Source organism: Muntiacus reevesi, chromosome 7 (assembly GCF_963930625.1).
Source record: "Muntiacus reevesi chromosome 7, mMunRee1.1, whole genome shotgun sequence".
Lineage (NCBI taxonomy): Eukaryota > Metazoa > Chordata > Mammalia > Artiodactyla > Cervidae > Muntiacus > Muntiacus reevesi.
Window position 1 is genome coordinate 53,037,658 of NC_089255.1, and position 15,129 is coordinate 53,052,786.

Genomic DNA, 15,129 nt, shown 5'->3' on the forward strand with positions numbered 1-15,129 from the left:
AGGATAAAAATTATCTATACCTCTATAATGTGTTAACGGATTTATCTATAGTTTCCCTGTTTTTTCCCAGCCTCTTAGGCTTCACTTATTTTCCTGCATCAATAAAAATTTTAAATGGTATTTTTTTTACAATTGCCCTGATAATTTAATGTTTAGACAATTGGTTAGTCATGTCTTCTAGACAACAACATTAACCAAACTTTCTGCAAGTTTAAACATTCCTTAGCAGCTGTACTAGTTAAAGTTGAGTGGTTTCTTTTGTTTCTTCTTCTTTTATTTTTTTAAATAAATGACTTTTCTATTTTTAACGTGTTTCTCCGAAGCTTAGATCAACTCTCATAGCAACAATTACTCCTTCAAGGATAATTAACAGTGTAGGAGCAAGGCAGTTGTGGGAATCTTCAGTGTGAAGTAAGAACGCAAACCGCTCTGGCATGTAGCCAAGTGTGCCATTTGGGTGTTCTGTAGTAGAGGTACCTTGTCACACGTTGATTATATTTGTACCTTTATCCCTCTTCCCTCCATATCTTGTTAATCAGCTTCTGTTCTTTCTTGCTAATGTCTCTTACGTGTATTTCCTTTTTCTTTACCATTGCCACCTTTTTGACTGAGGCCAGGACTGGTCTCCCTAATGACTCAGAATTCAACCCAAACCTTGTGTCTGTTACTGCTGTTCTTCTGCCACTTTAGCAAGCCCAAAATCTTAAATTCAGAATTCTCTTTAGGATTCAACTCAAACTCGCTCCTTTAATGAAGTTTTTTAGTTATGTTGAGTTACATATTTCAGGAGAACTCAGACCTTTTAATTTCATGATCAGTAAACTATAGGAAGATTGAGGGAGGGATCTGGAGAGAGACTGAGTCATTTTTGGATAACTTATTTTGCTAATTAAGATGAGAAAGAAAATCTATTAAGATACACATTTATTACAGAAAAGACAATCTGACATCAAAGTAAAAACCTTGGAAGAATTAAGAAGAGTCTACTTTTACAGAGAACGTTTACTCTATTAGTGTAATGGTGGTGGTGGTTTAGTCGCTAAGTCATGTCTGACTCTTGCAACCCTATGGACTATAGCCTGCCGTATTAATCTAATAGGTTAATTTTAATGTATGCCCGTAAAATTTTTTAGTCAGATGTTGTAATAAGTAGTTATTAATATTTACTTGTGGCTGTTTCTCTGAATGGGCTTTAAATATGAATTTTAGATTTCAGTTTTTTATACTCTGTGACACCTAGCAAAATGCCTTGGCTAGAGTAGTTCCATAAATGTTGAGTAGAAGCAGATTAATAAATAGAAATAGCTAAATGTAGAAATCCTCTGGTATTCAGATTGACTCTTGGGCTTATAGTGCAGTTAGAGTATTTGACTTCTGGACTGACTTCTTTCAGAGTCTAAACCTGTGGCTCCTTTCTGCTGTTTGCTTGCTGTAAGTTTTATGGACTAAGTTGAACAAAAGCAGTAGATACTGTTCCCTTTGGAATATGGCAGCATCTGGGACTTTTAATAATGGAAGCATCTACAGGTAGTGAAATCTAGCTTTGGGTAGCTGATAGACAATTAACTGATTATCATTTTTTCTCTAGGGGTCTGATATAGAGATGGTGAATTCTGAACATGGCACAACTAGTGACAGCTGTGAGCCCACTCCAGAATGTGCATCTTTATCACAAGAAGAGCTGCAAGAATTGCAGTTAGAGCAGGGAGGTAAGTTTAAAGAAGTCTGATTTTTTTGTTTTTCTTGATAGGATATGTGAGCAACATGAATCTTGTCTTCTTTCTAGGTGAGCAGCCTTTCTGGCTGGTCTAAACCAGCAGGTCACTGAAAGACTAGAATTTTAGTGTGATGTGGTGGGCAGGCCTAAAGAACCCAGTGGCACCAACCTGCCCAGGGGCCTTGTTGGTAGCTATAGTGGGCTTCTGTATGAATGTTTGATACTGCTAGTGTAGTTGGTAACCAAATATTATTAATCTTGATTAAGACTATTGATACATAGAATTATTTATTCATCAGAAGGGGTTTACTCAACTCTTCTATGGTTACCACACTTCAGAGTACCTTTGGTTATAGGTAGTGAATGGTATTTAACTACTGTATTGCATTGATGTTATATATTCTTTTATGGGATTTGATGCCCACATTAATTATACAGAGAATTAAACCCAAATAATTAATGTATCTTCATATTTAAATTACTTAAAGTTTTTTTTTTTAATTGCATTAAAATGTAAACAGGACATTTCTCCTTCAGGAGAATAAAGTGGATGTGTTAAGGCCAGAAGTATAAAAGATTTATGCCTGTAAATCTTGTTTTCAGCCCATGTGTTGATTGCTTTTCTTATTTGAACAGTGATTTTCATCTTTCATCGGTCAGATTTTGAGAATCTGAAAACTGCGTGGTCTTTTCAAAGAAATGCATATCTTTAGATACGTGTTATAAAAATTTTTTTCCATACTTCCTCAGGGGTCCTTGGACCCAAGACCAACTTTGTTGAGGAGTCTTATCTCCAAATTAATATTCTGTTGGGGCTATATCACATGCACAAATGGTGGTTTCTTTTTTTTTTTCCTTTTGTTATTTTGGAGGAGTTAGATAATGAAAAATACATACTTAAGATAGAAAAACAAAGGATGACCAAAAATTCAAAGCCATCTATAATTCTTTTGATTCTGGAGATAATGTTATACCAACAGTGCATGTTTTGCATAAAACCTGGTGCTTATTATGTACTGTTTTCGCTTTTAGCTTCTATTAAAATTTTTCAGCCTTTTTCATTAAAAATATGACTTTATAAACTAATCTGTATATTTTTTCTTATAAGTTTCTTATAAAATATATCTGTTATGGTGACATTATTTTGTTTTTCTGTATTCAAGTCATTGTTTTTTATAGTCCATTTTTTATTATAAAGAATTTGTAATTTGAAGTCATAGTTTTGATCCTTGTGTTACCAGGCATTGACAGTCATTAGAATAGTGGTACATTTAGGAATTTTGAATAGACTAAGAATTCAGGAAATGCACTCTTACTGATCTGAGACTGAGTTTTCCATATTAACAGGTTTTTATAAACACCTTGGCTTAAGTACTTTAGAATTGTAAAGTAGAGATTGTTTATTTAGACATTATGGTTTTGTAAATTTTTAAATGAGTTCAGTTCACTAAAATTATCTCAACAATTTCCAGTAGTTATATTTGAAATGCAGAGATATTTTTAACAACAATAGAGTAATTGTTATAATTGCATGTAGCTTTTCATTACATCCACTTTAAAAATGAGGAATAGATTTTATTTATCCATATTATAATATATGCAGACTATAAAAAGTTGGTGAAATATAATTAAATTGATCTTTACTTTATGTCAGAGAGCAGCCAAAATGGCACAGTGTTACTGGGAGGAGCTACTTATCCTGGTTTGGAGGAAATGAAGTCAGCACTTGAGGTAACCTTGTGTTTTACTCTGGATATTTGATAAACAGTAATTCTTAGAGAATACTAATTAAAGCTGCCATTTCTGTTTGTGCATTTTGTTCCTATAAATAGCTTTTGTTGAAAAATTTGGGTTCGTAGGTTGGTCAGTTTTAAAGTTAAAGTTAGCTTCCATTTTAATGCCTAAGTAAGTGAACTGTCTTTTAATTTAGTAAAGTGATTTCTTGATAATGTATTAAAGATTTATTCTTTTAACATCTAATATTTTCTTTGGAAATATATTGCATTCTTGAATTATATTGAGAAATTAAGGATTCATATGTTAAATGAAAGTTAGTTTTCAAACTTGAGAACAAACTAAATCTTGTCCTTTGGCATTTTACTTGACTTCTGTGTACCTATGGCTGATTCTTGTTGATGTTTGACAGGAAACCACAGAATTCTGTAAAGCAATTATCCTTCAATTAAAAAAATAAAGTGGCAAAAAAACATTCTTAAGTGCAGCTGTGTATCAAATATAATACTGTATTGATCAAATATAATAAAGCAACAATAATTGCTCAAAGAAACTAAATAGCTGGATGATCTTTACATGTTATAGCTGTTGAAGTTTATTAGAAAAATTTAATCAATCTTTTATGGGTTTCCTGACCATATAAATAAACCCATATTTATTTATTACAACCCAAATAAACCCATAGTACTGGTGAGAAATGAATCCTCTTCTTTTTGTGAACTTTGGGTTTGAAAGATGAATTTGTTTCTCAACTCCTGCAGGAATGAATGGTAGGCAAGCAGTTTGATTTAATTCTGAGAGAGAGTTGCTGTCAGGTTTGATGGTGTCTTCAGACTGAAAGATGAGTCTATTCTTGAATAATCCTTTCCTATTGAGCAGGACTTATTTTAAACTCAATCATCGTGCTACTTAAGTATACTTAGAAGATGTAAGGGCCATACATATTTGTTGAATATGTCTCTAAAATTATGGTTCTGATTCTAAAGGGAGAGGAAGAGAAGTTACCTGATGACAATCTCTATTTTGGAACTGTCAGTGATGATTCTGATATTGTTACACTTGAGCCACCTAAGTTAGAAGACATTGGAAATCAAGAAGAAGTAATAATCGTTAAAGAAGCAGAGAGTCCAGAAGACTTTAACATGGGCTCTTCCTCTAGCAGCCAGTATACGTTTTGTCAGCCAGAAACGGGTAAGAACTGCATAGCGAATAGACTGATTGGAAGCTTAGGACTCCTATGATCACATTGTATATAATGACTGGTTTTCTGACCCTAAATCTCAAAGCTATGACTATATTTGGGTAAAATGCAAGAAAATTTTCTGTAAAAATCTACCATTTTATCTAGTGTTTTCCTAAACCCAGGGCCTAGAGCACAGTAGTCCAATAAATACCATCTTTTATCATTAAAAGAAGGAAAAAAAATAGCTTTAAGAGATTTATTGATGTCTCAAACACTTCAAAATGCATTCGACAATTTTTAGGTCTTTAGGAGTGGGAGATTGAGCCATTATACCTAAAAAGTAGGAGAATGTTAAGATCTTGAGTTACAGTGGTATACAAATTTTTTATTATAGAAACAGTGAAAGAAACTTTTTTTGAGCCTTCCAGATCCATTTAATTATCAGTCACTCAACAATCATTTTTTGTGTGCTATCATGTGCCAAACAGGATTTAAGGAACTGGCAAAACAGGAGTGTCCTGAAGCCCCCAAATTGGGATCTTTCACTTTAGACTGAGTTATGAAAATGTACCTATTATAAGTCACATTCTTAATGCAGTTGGGCTTCCCTGACAGCTCAGTTGGTAAAGAATCTGCCTGCAATGCAGGAGACCCCGGTTCTATTCCTGGGTCGGGAGGATCCGCTGGAGAAGGGATAGGCTACCCACTCCAGTGTTCTTGGGTCTCTCCTTGCGGGAGACCTGGGTTCGATTGTTGGGTTGGGAAGATCCCCTGGAGAAGGGAAAGGCTACCCACTCCAGTATTCTGGCCTAGAGAATTCCATGGACAGTCCATGGAGTTGCAAAGAGTCGGACACGACTGAGCGACTTTCGCTTCGCTTTCGCTTAATGCAGTTAATGCCTGTTGTTCAGACAGAATCATTTGGAGGTGAAATGTGAGTTACTGAGCTAATTCCTTCTGTGATTCTTTGGCTCAGTTTTAGGGACATATGTAACATCTTAGGTAATATAAATATTTAAATACAAAGTTACGGAAAATAAGAGAAATCTATATTGAACCAAAGGTTATTAACCCCCAATTATGATTTAGGGTGGATTATGGGAGAGGCACTTGGGGCATTGCTAGTGTTAATAAGAATTTCCTAATTTGGTGCAAAAACAGATGCGTGTAGTATTTTATTTCAGATCATTTTCTTCGATTTTACCAGTCTTTGTTTCATTTGCCAGAATCAGACTGTGGGAATTCTGGTATTCCAATTTAAGCTAATAAAATTCAAGTGGGGTTAAACCAGATGCTGATTTAATTTGAGAATATTTGTGGGCCAGATGTGTAGTCAGATTGAAGCCAGGAGCATTGCGGAAGAGTTCAAGTAGACATTTAATAAATGATGCCACACACTGTTGATTGTATTTCCATGAACTTCAGTACGTCAAAGCACATTATGCTAGTTTTAATCTCCTTTTTGAACTTGAACTTCCTAGAATTCTACAGATTCACTTAAACAGAATATTTTTTAGGTGTATTTTTATGCATTGTTCTCCTTCCCAGGGAGTTATTTCAGTAAAAGAAATGCTAAAAAATAATTTAAAATAACATTTTGGACTATGTTGAAAATAGTCTATATACATCAGTTGTTAAGAATTTTTGTTCTCTTCCCTTAGCAGATTTTTTCTTGGTTGGTAAAATTTCCTGCCATCTGTTGCTTAGTTTTGTTTGTTTTTTCCCTTTCCCTGTCTTCTCCATCTCTATAGAATTTCAACTTCTTTTTTTTTCTTCTTACAAATTAGATTCTTGTGGCAGTAGTCTTTTCGTTGGTGTAAGAACATTTCCCAGTCCCTCCATATGACCCTCTCCTCCCGTAAGGAAGCAGAGTTGGTAGTTGTATAAAAGTTTGTGTTGTATGTGTTTTTTAAAAAGTCATGATTATTAGATTTTGATGGAGGATGTGATCATATTAAGTGATAAATAAAATAAGTATTTTTCAATTCTCTTTTTCCTTTTTATTCTTTGTAATAAAGCTTTATACATCTTTTTTCCCCTGTTTATTCACAAAAGAAAGATGGTGGGAGAAGCTGTGGAAGATTCCTGAATGGATAAGGGGATGGGATGATCAGCTGAAACACCACGTTCCTAGCCAACTCACTTTCCAAGGTGGTGTGACTAAATCTGATCAGCTTTTCTAGAGCTGAGTGTTCCTAGTCACATTTACTATTTACTTAGTGCTTTAAAGATATCTATTGTAATCTGTGATACTCTGAACAGGTGTTCAAAATTGATCTTGTAATAAAGCTGGCTAAGCTTTTTGCATGCCTTTGCATTGCTTGCATCTTGGACTGTAGGCCAAATTATGCTTTAAAAGAATCTCAGCTGTCATATGTATGGGTTAAAAAAGATGGAAGCATTAGATAAGAATGTGAATTTTTTCATTTGGGCCAGCCCTGTCTGTTTACTTAGAATGCATAATGAAAGCAATAAGTCAACGTAGAATTGAAAATTTAAGAAATTGACAAATGGTTTGTTTTTATATTTACCCATCTTAATTATGTGAGAAAGTCTGAATTAAGTACTCCAGCCATGATCATGAATGCCTTTATATTGTGTAATGCTTTGTTTAAGTCTTCCTTTCTTTCTCTTTGTCCAAGAATGTAAGCTCACAGCTGAGGCGATGACATCTTGGAAAAACTAGTGATCAAGAGTAACCAGATAAACATGATGGGCATAAGGGTTTTGACCCAAAGATCTCTCAGTGACACCTCTCTCTTTAACTGTTAGGAATATTCATTCATTCAGTAGTGCCTTCTGCCTATGTGTTTATTGTTGTAAGTGTGAGAGTCAATCGAATTCTCTGTGATCCAGCTTTTGAAAGTATTGTTTAACTTGAGTCAGCAACTTTGCTGTGGCATGGATACCCTGTCTTCTGAAGTGTTTTGCTTTTTTGAAGCATGGATGTTTGTGGTTTTTGGAGCTCTTTGTATCAAATTTATGTTCACATTTTATTCTTACTTGTAGTGCTTTTTTTTTTCCTTCTCCCTGGCCTTTGGAAATCATTATGAGTCATGTAATCTGTGTCAGCATATAGTTTATTGATATATGGGACAACAGTAAGAAATAATACATTTGAAAAAACTGAAGATGGTTTTTTCCAATGAATATGCTTCTAGTATTTGAGATTTCTTGTGATTTTTTTTTTCTATTTGTTGTTCTATATTATTCTTTTCATAAAGGAGCAGCACAAGACTAGTCCTTAATATCGGAGATAGCTGTTGTGTCACTTCCTCATGCTGACATATTTACTAGAGGGTAAAATTAATAACCTTCTAGTAAGAGTGGCAGTCGAAGGGAAGGGCTCATCTGACTTCTGGAAGCCTGGGTTAAACTATAGTGCTTTGAACCTTGATTTGGGGCTCATAGGATGGAAATAAAATTAGGGGCTAGTACACTCAGGGAAACTTTTGGTAGTTATTGTCTTTTTTAAATCACAGGAACTGCTTATATACTTCCCTCTGTTCCTTAAACAATTGAGCTTAAATTACCTCCATTTGAAATTAAATTGAAGAGAGAGAGTTTTTTTTTTTCCCACCTACTTCAAGAAATAGCATTTGTGGCACTAATAGCAGTGAAACTTAATAGGCAGTGAAACTTAATAGGCTATGAGAATGATTGTTTTAATGGTGTGAAGTATAAGGGAGGTTAAAAAAAGAAAAAAACCAAAACCAGACGCTCAGCAGCACACAATTTAGTTAAAAAAGTCTTAGGTATCACAGTTGAAATCTTGGGCTTTATGTTGATAAATTTGAAAATTTAAGTTTTGTTTCTGTTGTGTTGTTTTTGTTCTTGGCTGTCTTATGTAAAAAGGCATGTAGGGATGGCATTCTAAATCATATTTACCAGGAAAGCTTTCTAAAATATTTAATATTTATCTCCATTTTTCTTTTTAAAATAGTATTTTCATCTCAGCCTAGCGATGACGAATCAAGCAGTGATGAAACCAGCCATCAGCCCAGTCCGACCTTTAGACGACGTCGTGCCAGAAAGAAGACTATGTCTAGTTCAGAATCTGAAGAAAGGCTACTTGCTGAACAAGAGCCTGAACCCCCTCAGGAGCTATGTAAACGGCAGTTCAGTAGTGGTCTCAATAAATGTGTTATACTTGCTTTGGTGATTGCGATCAGCATGGGATTTGGACATTTCTATGGTAAATATTTGCAAATTTGTTATATATAAACTGATGGTGAAGAGTGAGGCATTCTGGGAGCTGTTTTCAGTGTCATCCTTGAAATATATGACCTTAGAAAACTTGTACCTGTTTAAGCCTTAGTTTTCTTGTGGAAAATCGGGATAGTGTTCCCTCACAAAGCTGTTTGCACTTAAATGAAACAGTATTTAAGAAATGTAAGGGCTGTTCATACACATATTATTAGGAGGATTATTTAAGTTCCATTTGTAACTATATGTTACATTTGAAATGAATGTCACAGTAATTGGTGCTCAATTCTACCTTCAGGTTTCTTGCAGGGATTATACTTTATGACTGTTGGTATTACTTCTGTGAGTCACATGACTTAAGAATTCACTTCTGTTATACTTTGCTCAGTGTTATTTACATTGGTTAATTACTCTTATTTACATTGGTTAATTATTTTCTTGGTGCAAAGCCTTTGAAACTACCCTAGTGAAAGAGGAAGGAATTCCATGTGGTCTTTTTCTTTTGGGAGCCTGACCATTGAATCTTATTTAAGTTGTATATTTGTACAAAGATAAGACTATTTGAGAACTGAACATTCGTACTTTTTGCTTTATTAAAAATTTGAAAAAGTTTAAGCAAATATCTTAGACTTGCCAGCTTTACAACTTGCAGTTAGCCTTATATTAACTATGTTTAGGATTTTTGCCTACATAATACACAGTTTAGCTTTCTGAGTAATCTGGTTTTTCTAGTTCCTTCCACCAGTGTGTTCCTTAAGATTTAAGAATTACATGTACCCTGTGTTGATTCATAGAAAAGATGTATTATTCAACATAGTGTAATATGAGAAGAAACTTAGTGAAGATAATCAATTCTTGTTTAAAGTGAGAGAAAATAAATGTGTTTCTTCTTGTCTTTAACTTTATATTAATAAAAAATAAGTATTTAGATGGCTGGTGGATGTCTGCTTGAATTTAATACTGGGACCTTTTAATTTGTATTTTCCCTTGAAGTTTGTTATAGTGAGATTTGACTTGAAATATATACTTAAGTTGTTTATTATCTAGCTGGAGCAAATGTATGAACATTTCTTTTGAGCATGGTTTTTTCCCATTGCAGGTAAACGTGGAGGTAACAAAGGAGAAGGTGTAATTTTAATCTTTTTTTCTTACTAAAAAAAAATTGGACAGTGATTTAATGTTAATCCACATTGCATTAAAGCCCTGCAAAATGCATGACCTTTAAGTATTTTGTAGAAAGATTAACTTAGGAGTGCTTTTAAAAACTGATAAATTATTGCCCTCTTATTTAAGGTATTTTGTTACTTGTAAAATTTACTTTATTGAATAAAATATTTTCCTGTAGTACTTCAGATTAGCTTTTCAGAATAGGAGCAACTTTCATAATAGTAGGTTTATACATTAATGAGACTGGCTCAGTGAACATACAAAACTTAATCTGAATGATAAGTTTTTCATGGTTACTTTTAAAGGATATCACGTTTTTTTTTCCCTTAATTGTGGCACTGATCTCAATACTTTGAGTTCTTTTGAGTTGATGTTAGAGCCAGCTTGAATTTCCCAGGCACTGTGAAGTCAGTCATTGCATTCCATAATTAGTCATTTGCTTTATAATTTTTTATCAAGAACACACTACTAAATTAATCACTCAGAACATTCACCAACCTTGGCTCCATGTAAATTTGGAGTGTCATATCTATGTTGGATGGAAGAGAGAACTCTTCAGAAGGACTGAGGATAGTAAAAGAATACTGTAGGTATTTGGCACTGCTTTAGGTCCTGAAAGTCCTTACAAAAAATTTTTGAAAATCATGATGAAGCACTTATCTTGTTCTTTCTTTTACCTGTAGACTTCATATTCTAAATTGACAGTGGAATTCAGTTGATTGGTTTTCCTCATGGAGTTGCTTTAAGTATAGGCTGCCCTGCCCTTCAGCAAATAACATAACAATATAACTAGGTGCTAAGTTATGAAGCACAAACAAGAATCATAGCTCAGACTGTGACGCTGAGTCAGTCATCCTAGAGGAGGTAGGATTTGAGTTGGGTCTTTACTTCCACATACTCTTATGTGGAAGGAAAGCAGAACATGCTAGCAGTGGAGAACCTGATAACCTGAAATTTAAACTTGCTATGTTTGGGAGCACTGAAAAGACTGGCAGGATTGTATAGCCAGGTATAGAATAGATATTTAGAAATAATGGAATATAAGGTTGGAATACATGGGATGCTATTATACTGTAAAACATCTTGGAATCTGAGCAGGAGAGTTTGATTTATAGTGACCTGAAGCAGTAATTTTAGAGGAAAAGTGCGCAAAAGATAGTGTGGGATAAATTAGAATAGTCAAGTAGAAGGTTTGGTAATTCATGTATTTGGTGATCAGGGCCTTGTCTGTTCTAGTGAAGCTGGGGATGTAGAGAAGACTGGTGAAATAAGGAACATGGAATACCAGTGGAAAACAGAACTTTGAGCCAGGGATACTTGAGATAGTGGTGGTTTACTTTTTAAATTCCAAGAAGTGTGTTAGCTTCTTTACTTTAGGTGGTGGGGGAATTAGAGGGATGAATTTTTTGGTCAATGATAAAAGTTAATAGATGGTGAGCACAGTTTGGTTTACCTGGCGTGCTGCAGTCCATGGGGTCACAGAGTCAGATAGGACTGGGCAACTGAACTGAACTGAACTTTATTTTAGAGTGAATTAGGGCAGGTGCTGAAGTGGTTTTGTTTTGTTTTGTTTTACTGAAGACAGCCCCAAAATTTTGCCCAGCAGGCAGATGGATGTATTGGCTGGAAGCTCTGGTGAGACTGAGACACTTTATCTGTAGAAAAGAAGCCTTACTGCAGTGGTAGCAAAAACCGACAGTGGGTTAATGTGATTAAGGTAGGCAGATTTGTGGGCATAACCAGAAAGCCTTACACCCTGGGTTGTAACACTTTATGGTTTACAGCTGAAGGTGTAGAAGGAAAAAAAAAAGCTAATGACGGGATTGATTGATAAGTGTCACATTGATAGTCATCAAACATATGCTGTGTAATAGTACCAGAAACTCACATCTCAACACAGTTTTAAGATGTTTCCCAGTGGCCAAAGGAATTCATTCTGTTAGCAGTTTTGGAAAAAAAGCAGTTTTCTCTTGCCTTGGAACTATACATAAATTTATTTTAATATTTCAAAAGATCTGAGATTTTTTGGAATAATAGGGAAACAAATTTGCCATGCAAATTTGTGAATTTTTTTTTGTTTTTCTGTTTTTTTTTCCATTTATTTTTATTAGTTGGAGGCTAATTACTTTACAAGAAATGAATTCTGACAGAGTATCATTGCTGTTAACTGGTAACAGTTGTTTGTAATTTGGCAAAAGTTTTTAGTGGTTTTCAAGATGTATTAAAGAAATAAGTTATTGTTTCAGAAATCAATAAACTGCTAATTTATTATATTCTTTCACTACAAAATTCTGTGATGTGATGCCACTCAATAGATGTAGTATTATGGTTGCTAGATGCATTTGGCCTTCTTTTTGATTAAGTGTTTTTTCTCATGCATGAAGCATGTAGCAGCATGTGAACAGCATGTCTTGGCAAATTAACAGTTTGATTTTTAGGGTGAAAACATAGAGCATCCTGGTTAATTTATGATTCACAGGGTAGGGATGGTGATACTCCACATAGGCCTAACTAATGCAGAGTTCTTAAAAGAACTGGCTCTGAGAATGGTGGGTAATCATAATTAGCCAGTTGTTTTCCTTGCTATTCTTTTTGGGCTTATGCTATATCATTTAGGCAAAATATAGTGAGAAAACATTTCATTTTTCTTTAGTGACTTATAACCTGTGACAAGACTGCATGATTTGTTCTTTTCTCTGTTGAAGTGGGGAATGCAGCACTTTATGTACCTCAGAGAGCCCTTAAATACAACAAACTTGAGTGCCTTCAATATAATAAGACAGAAACATGACATAAATTATTTTGCTTGGTAGGGTAATATGGTCTGGCTTGTTTTAATCAAAAGAATAGTGAACTGCTTAAATATACCTGGTGTATGCTAAATATAATAAAAAATATATTAGCCTGTTTGGTCTGATTTATAAATTAGCATCTATCTGTTGCCATTTAATGAATGACACCATAAAATTTTACTTATTCCTTCTTTGTTTATATAATCAGAATTTTTATAAAACTGAAATATTTTGTAAAACTGTGGTATTTTAAAGAAGATGATCCTCTCTGGAGCAAGCAGTTAAATATATGCAAATTATGTGTTTTATTGTATATTTAAAAATATTGGTAATTGTGACATTTATATATCTCTAATAACAAATGTTTTATTTTTAGGCACAATTCAGATTCAGAAGCGTCAACAGTTAGTCAGAAAGCTACATGAAGATGAATTGAATGATATGAAGGATTATCTTTCCCAGTGTCAACAGGAACAAGAGTCGCTAATAGACTATAAGGTTTGTACTAGTAATTAATTTTTAAAATTGTGTTATCCAATAATTATTGTGCTATTCAGATACCAGTACAGTGCAGATTAGTAAATCAGTAATAGTACTGGTAATTGTTGACTGAGTACTTATGTGTCCTGGTCAGTGTTGTACCTTACATACAGCATTTCTTGCCACATCCCAGTGAATTAAGCAAATATTGATACTAATTTCATTTTATAGATAGGAAAGAGATTCAAAAAAGCCAAGTAACTCTCAAGTCTAGCAATCAACAAAACTGAATTTAATTTTGTTTATCTGACTCCAAAGATTTTGTTCCTAATCACTATATTATAGTTAACATTATTTTAATTGATGTTATATATAAAACATTATTAGTCGACTTCCCTGGTGGTTCAGCGGTTAAGAATCTACCTTACAATGTAAGGAACACCTGTTCGATCCCTGGTTCAGGAAGATCCCACATGTTGGGGGCAGCTGAGCCTATATGCCAGTTGCTGAAGCCTGCGTGCCCTAGAGCCTATGCTCTTCAACAAGAAAAGCCACCGCAATGAGAATCCCGAGCCCCACATTTAAGAGTAGCCCCTACCTGCTGCAACTAGAGAAAGCCCTTGTACAGCAGTGAAGACCCAGCATAGCCAAGAATAAATGAAAAAAAAAAAACTATTATTATTATTAACATTATTTTTATAGAGCCAAGCAAAACATTTTCGTTCAGTGAGAGAGAAAGAGGAGAGTTTGTACTTTTCTCTAGGAGGCACCCTTGCTCATGGGGAATAATCAGACAGTCCTTTTCTCTGGTCTCATGTCAGTTATGAAGACATTCATAACTTCAGTTATGAAGACAGAGAAAGCATGTTATGAAAATACCTGAAATTCACCTAGCTCCAACAGGATTGTGCTTTCCATTCTGGGTTTATGAGGATTAGCAAAATATTTCCTCTCTAGTTCTTGCTTTGGAAGGGTATCGGGATTATAGTAAACTCAGGGTAGAAAGGTAAACTGTTCCTTTTTGCTTTCATTTCCCTAAATTTCCTTCACAATGTATATGCTTCACAATGTAAATTTCCCTTCTTTATATATATATATACTCTTGTTTTATTTTTTGTATATATATACTCTTTATAGGGTTGTGGTTGTATTTCTTTGGAAGACAGAATCCCTCTTAACATCTGAATTATATCTTTCAGGGATGGACTACTGAAGTTAATTGTAAATAGTGTAGTTTTTTCTGCCTTGAGCAGTGTGCTAGTCAGTTATGTCAGATTCTGTGATCCCATGGACTGTAGGCTGCCAGGTTCCTCTGTCCATGGAATCTCTAGGCAGGAATACTAGAGGGAGTTGCCATGCCCTCCCCCAGAAGGGTGTGGCAACCTCTCGAGTTATAACCTTGAGCAGAGGATGTTATAGGAAGCAGCAGCCATTTTCTTCTTCACTATCACGGTTTCTGGTTGCATAGAATGATGCTGGCTGGCTCTAAGGAGACTCACCTTGCATAGATCTTTACTGAGTCAGTTCTTGCAAACCTCTTGTCTCCAGCTGCTAAATGTGGTTTGGAGTTTGAAGATCTTCATGGAAGACCTGTCCAGGATCTGCTTTGTCACTTAATTCAAGACTTTAGAGTTTACTGGATACAGAATAGTGACCCCTCTAGTCATCCTGCGGCAATCCCTATGCTTGTGCGTTTAAAGATAGTACTGCACTAGTCTGCTCTACTCCATAGTTCACTCAAAAAATCAGTGAAGTAAGTTGACTTGCAGTATTATATTAGTATCAAGTGTACAGCATAGTTATTCAGTATTTTTCACAGATTATATTCCATTAAAAGCTTTTATAAGATG

At 34.6% G+C, this 15,129-nt stretch overlaps 1 protein-coding gene across 3 annotated transcripts in view; it reads left to right on the forward strand.

The window, feature by feature from the left end:
- The window catches only part of CCPG1 (cell cycle progression 1), a 39,479-nt gene that overhangs the window by 17,974 nt on the left and 6,376 nt on the right, over positions 1–15,129 (forward strand). For 2 of the 3 annotated variants that reach the window (XM_065940552.1, XM_065940553.1), the window contains exons 3-8: positions 1,589–1,709; positions 3,372–3,448; positions 4,438–4,642; positions 6,690–6,785; positions 8,578–8,829; positions 13,176–13,297. In XM_065940552.1, the coding sequence (XP_065796624.1) occupies positions 1,589–1,709; positions 3,372–3,448; positions 4,438–4,642; positions 6,690–6,785; positions 8,578–8,829; positions 13,176–13,297 (873 nt within the window). The remainder of the gene's footprint in view (positions 1–1,588; positions 1,710–3,371; positions 3,449–4,437; positions 4,643–6,689; positions 6,786–8,577; positions 8,830–13,175; positions 13,298–15,129) is intronic. The other variant, XM_065940554.1, reaches the window with a different exon arrangement.